This window comes from Hylobates moloch, unplaced genomic scaffold (genome assembly GCF_009828535.3).
Source record: "Hylobates moloch isolate HMO894 unplaced genomic scaffold, HMol_V3 SCAFFOLD_6, whole genome shotgun sequence".
Lineage (NCBI taxonomy): Eukaryota > Metazoa > Chordata > Mammalia > Primates > Hylobatidae > Hylobates > Hylobates moloch.
Window position 1 is genome coordinate 125,926,834 of NW_026652281.1, and position 5,350 is coordinate 125,932,183.

Consider the following 5,350-nt stretch of genomic DNA (forward strand, 5'->3'; position numbering starts at 1 on the left):
ATAGATCCTTAATTCATATTTGTGGATTTCATGGGAAATACTTGTTTTCTAAGGCATCTGTCTTGCAAAAAGTCAGTTTCTGCTATGAAGGATGTTAAAGGGGATATGTAGGTTAAATTCTGTTTCTGAGCTTTGCTTCCAGAGTAAACACCCAACTTACTTTTGCCCTAAAGTATTTTATTGTTCTAGTAGAGAAGACTAACAACATATTCTAAACCACTAAGTAATTTATATAAACTTCGCTTACAAACTATACTTGTGTGACACGTATATGAGCAAAAGCATTTTCATACTTCTTACTATATCATTCAATTCTTGCTCACCCCAATGGAAGTGACTTTATGCCCCTTTAGAGATAATGGAAATTAGGTACTTCGTGATTTCTCTTAAAAAAAAAAAAATGAACTAGAAAGCTCCAAGTCTGGTGAATCTGGAACCTGGGTATTCCAATTCCAGTTGTAGTGCTTCCTCCCTATCCATCACTCCTGTCTGCATGTAATTATGCAATACATTGAAAAGATTCAAAGATGGGTCTTGGACTCAGGCAGACCTGGGTCAAATCCAGATTCCGGCACTGCCCAGCCATTGCCCCTGGGCAAGCCATTTTCCTCTTTGAACCTCATTTGTGAACCTCATTTGTGAATTAAGCTAAAAATAGTCCCCACCCCCATGGGACTGTGGGAAGGATTAAATAGAATAATGCATGAAAAGCACATAGCAGAATGGTCCATAAATGTTAGCCATTGTTATGTTATTATGTAATCTACAAAGTACGTTTAGTTACACTTCATGAAATACTTTCAGTTTTTCAAAGACACCACTAATACATGGGAAATCAAACCCTGAAAATTAATTTCACTTTAGCAGTAAAGTCACATGCCAGATGCAAAGGATAGTATTTCATGAACAAAGATCTTACTTTTGAGGTTTGGTCTTACTTTTTTCTTTTTCTTAAAGGAGAATTATCTTATGTTTTTTTTTTGTTGTTTTGTTTTGTTTTGTTTTGTTTTGTTTTGTTTGAGATGGAGTCTTGTTCTGTCACCCAGGCTGGAGCGCAGTGGCGCAATCTCGGCTCACTGCAGCCTCCACCTCCCGGGTTCAAGCGATTCTCCTGTCTCAGCCTCCAGAGTAACTGGGACTACAGGTACGTGCCACCACACCCGGCTAATTTTTGTATTTTTAGTAGAGACAGAGTTACACCATATTGGCCAGGATCTTTTGCTTTCTATAGCTTCAAAATGTTCTTAATGTTAAGACATTCTTAATACTCTGAACCATATGAATTTGCCATTTTGGTAAGTCACAGACGCCAGATGGTGGCAATTTCATATGGTGCAACCCGAAAGATTAACAAACTATCCAGCAGATGAAAGGATTTTTTTAGTTGCATTGGGTTTACTGAAGAAATTGTTTGAATTCTCATTGCATCTTCAGTTCAACAGATAATGAGTGAGTGATGCTACACTCTCAAGAGTTAAAAACAAAAAAACAAAAAAATTAAAACGAAAGCACACAACTTTCTCTCTCCGTCCCCAAATACATACATGTATACCCCCGCTTCAGATGAAATCCAAAGGGTAAAACTCTCTTCATGCCTGCAAATTCCCAAGGAGGGCACCGAAAGTACTTGACAGCGAGTGTGCTGAGGAAATCGGCAGCTGTTGAGGTCACCTCCTGTGCTCTTGCCAAATGTTTGAAAGGGAATATACTGGGTTACCGGGTGTATGTTGGGAGAGGGGCATTTTCAGTGCTCGGGTGAGGCAAGTTTGTGAGTACCCAGATGGAGACATCCGTGTCTGTGTCGCTCTGGATGCCTCCAAGCCAGCATGTGTGTTTACTTTCTGTGTATGTCACCATGTCTTTGTGCTTCTGGGTGCTTCTGTGTTTGTTTCTGGCTGCTTTTCTATGTTGGACAGGGGTGACTTTGTGCCGGATGGCTTCTGTGTGAGAGCGCGCTCGAGTGTGCATGTCGGTGAGCTGGGAGGGTGTGTCTCAGTGTCTATGGCTGTGGTTCGGTATAAGTCTGAGCATGTTTGCCGGGGTGTATTTGTGCCTGTATGTGCGTGCCTCGGTGGGCACTCTCGTTTCCTTCCGAATGTGGGGCAGTGCCGGTGTGCTGCCCCCTGCCCTGAGACCTCAAGCCGCGCAGGCGCCCAGGGCAGGCAGGTAGGGGCCACAGAAGAGCCAAAAGCTCCCGGGTTGGCTGGTAAGCACACCAGCTCCAGCTTTAGCCCTCTGGGGCCAGCCAGGGTAGCCGGGAAGCAGTGGTGGCCCGCCCGCCAGGGAGCAGCTGGGCCGCGCCCGGGCCAGCCCCAGGAGAGGGAGGGCGAGGGGAGGAGAGGAAAGGGGAGAAGTGCCTCGCCCCTTCGCCGCTGCCGGCGTGCCATTGGCCGAAAGTTCCCGTACGTCACAGCGAGGGCAGTTCCCCTAAAGTCCTGTGCACATAACGGGCAGAGCGCACTCCGAGGCGGCTTCTCCAGAGCACGGGCTGGAACTGGCAGGCACCGCGAGCCCCTAGCACCCAACAAGCTGAGTGTGCAGGACGTGTCCCCACCACACCCACCCCACGGCCGCTGAATGAGGCTTCCAGGCATCTGCTCGCGGCCCGCAGAGCCCCGCCGTGGGTCCGCCCGCTGAGGCGCCCCCAGCCAGTGCGCTCACCTGCCAGACTGCGCGCTATGGGGCAACCCGGGAACAGCAGCGCCTTCTTGCTGGCACCCAATGGAAGCCATGCGCCGGACCACGACGTCACGCAGGAAAGGGACGAGGCGTGGGTGGTGGGCATGGGCATCGTCATGTCTCTCATCGTCCTGGCCATCGTGTTTGGCAATGTGCTGGTCATCACAGCCATTGCCAAGTTCGAGCGTCTCCAGACGGTCACCAACTACTTCATCACTTCACTGGCCTGTGCTGACTTGGTCATGGGCCTGGCAGTGGTGCCCTTTGGGGCCGCCCACATTCTTATGAAAATGTGGACTTTTGGCAACTTCTGGTGCGAGTTTTGGACTTCCATTGATGTGCTGTGCGTCACGGCCAGCATTGAGACCCTGTGCGTGATCGCAGTGGATCGCTACTTTGCCATTACTTCACCCTTCAAGTACCAGAGCCTGCTGACCAAGAATAAGGCCCGGGTGATCATTCTGATGGTGTGGATCGTGTCAGGCCTTACCTCCTTCTTGCCCATTCAGATGCACTGGTACCGGGCCACCCACCAGGAAGCCATCAACTGCTATGCCAATGAGACCTGCTGTGACTTCTTCACGAACCAAGCCTATGCCATTGCCTCTTCCATCGTGTCCTTCTACGTTCCCCTGGTGATCATGGTCTTCGTCTACTCCAGGGTCTTTCAGGAGGCCAAAAGGCAGCTCAAGAAGATTGACAAATCTGAGGGCCGCTTCCATGCCCAGAACCTTAGCCAGGTGGAGCAGGATGGGCGGACGGGGCATGGACTCCGCAGATCTTCCAAGTTCTGCTTGAAGGAGCACAAAGCCCTCAAGACGTTAGGCATCATCATGGGCACTTTCACCCTCTGCTGGCTGCCCTTCTTCATCGTTAACATTGTGCATGTGATCCAGGATAACCTCATCCGTAAGGAAGTTTACATCCTCCTAAATTGGATAGGCTATGTCAATTCTGGTTTCAATCCCCTTATCTACTGCCGGAGCCCGGATTTCAGGATTGCCTTCCAGGAGCTTCTGTGCCTGCGCAGGTCTTCTTTGAAGGCCTTTGGGAATGGCTACTCCAGCAACAGCAATGGCAACACAGGAGAGCAGAGTGGATATCACCTGGAACAGGAGAAAGAGAATAAACTGCTGTGTGAAGACCTCCCAGGCACGGAAGACTTTGTGGGCCATCAAGGTACTGTGCCTAGTGATAACATTGATTCACAAGGGAGGAATTGTAGTACAAATGACTCACTGCTGTAAAGCAGTTTTTCTACTTTTTAAGACCCCCCCCCAACAGAACACTAAACAGACTATTTAACTTGAGGGTAATAAACTTAGAATAAAATTGTATAGAGATATGCAGGAGGAGGGGCATCCTTCTGCCTTTTTTATTTTTTTAAGCTGTAAAAAGAGAGAAAACTTATTTGAGTGATTATTTGTTATTTGTACAGTTCAGTTCCTCTTTGCATGGAATTTGTAAGTTTATGTCTAAAGAGCTTTAGTCCTAGAGGACCTGAGTCTGCTATGTTTTCATGACTTTTCCATGTATCTACCTCACTATTCAAGTATTAGGGGTAATATACTGCTGCTGGTAATTTGTATCTGAAGGAGATTTTCCTTCCTACACCCTTGGACTTGAGGATTTTGAGTATCTCGGACCTTTCAGCTGTGAACATGGACTCTTCCCCACTCCTCTTATTTGCTCACACGGGGTATTTTAGGCAGGGATTTGAGGAGCAGCTTCAGTTGTTTTCCTGAGCAAAGTCTAAAGTTTACAGTAAATAAACTGTTTGACCATGCCTTCATTGCACCTGTTTCTCCAAAACCCCTTGACTGGAGTGCTGTTTCCTTCCCCACTGGAAACCACAGGTAACTACTTGTAATTACTGCCCATGACTTAACGTAGAATGATACAAGAATGACATGCACAGATTGCTTAACTCTTTCATTTGCCTTTGAATCTGCTGCTGCAAAGCTGCATCTCTCCTGACACTTGTGCCCCAAATCAGTTCTACCTGCTCTTTGTATAGCTCAACTCTCCCTATGGTTATTGTTCTGTGTTGTTACCTCAGAAACACTGACTCACAGAAGCGGAGTTAAGGGGATATGTTTTTTTCTCTCCACACACACCCACCACCCACCTTCCAGTTCTACTTGTTTCAAAACTGTTTATATTTATGTCTTGGCCACGTGTTATAGTGGAGCTCTTTGTACTGCAGCAGGGCTTGGAATTTTAGGGATAAGGAAGATGTTCTTACGAGGAAGCTACTCAAACATGACCCTGTAATTCTGAGGGAAAATCAAAAGACATTGTTCATGGGGAGAAAAGCTGGAGAACACATAACTGATGGATACCTCATGACCTAGAAACAGAATTTTAATCCCTTTTCCTTCTTTCCTTTGGTCCCTGTTTTCTTCTCCCACTGACTCTCCTCGATTCAGTATAAACCAAGTTTCTGAGTCTTAGCACTGTTAGCATTTTGGACCAGATAACTCTTTGTTGTGGGGGCTGCATCATTGTATGTTTAGCACCTCTGGCCTCTGTTCATTAGATGCCAATAGCACCCCCTGCTTATAACAAGCAAAAATGTTTCCAGACTTTGCAAAAGAGCCCCTGAGGTGTGAATTAGCCCCTGGTTGAGAGTCACTGGTAGAAACTGTAAAAATCTCAACAGATATATACG

General features: G+C 46.9%; 1 protein-coding gene across 1 annotated transcript; it reads left to right on the forward strand.

The window, feature by feature from the left end:
- The first annotated feature begins 2,457 nt into the window (after positions 1–2,457).
- On the forward strand, positions 2,458–4,548 carry ADRB2 (adrenoceptor beta 2). Its single transcript, XM_032158302.3, has one exon. It carries the CDS (start codon positions 2,679–2,681, stop codon positions 3,924–3,926), a length of 1,248 nt encoding a protein of 415 aa, XP_032014193.1. The 5' UTR covers positions 2,458–2,678; the 3' UTR covers positions 3,927–4,548.
- The last annotated feature ends 802 nt before the right edge of the window (positions 4,549–5,350 follow it).

What these genes read in the sequence shown, in the direction of transcription:
- ADRB2 (XM_032158302.3), top strand. Translation starts at nt 2,679, where the DNA reads ATGGGGCAACCCGGGAACAGCAGCGCCTTCTTGCTGGCACCCAATGGA.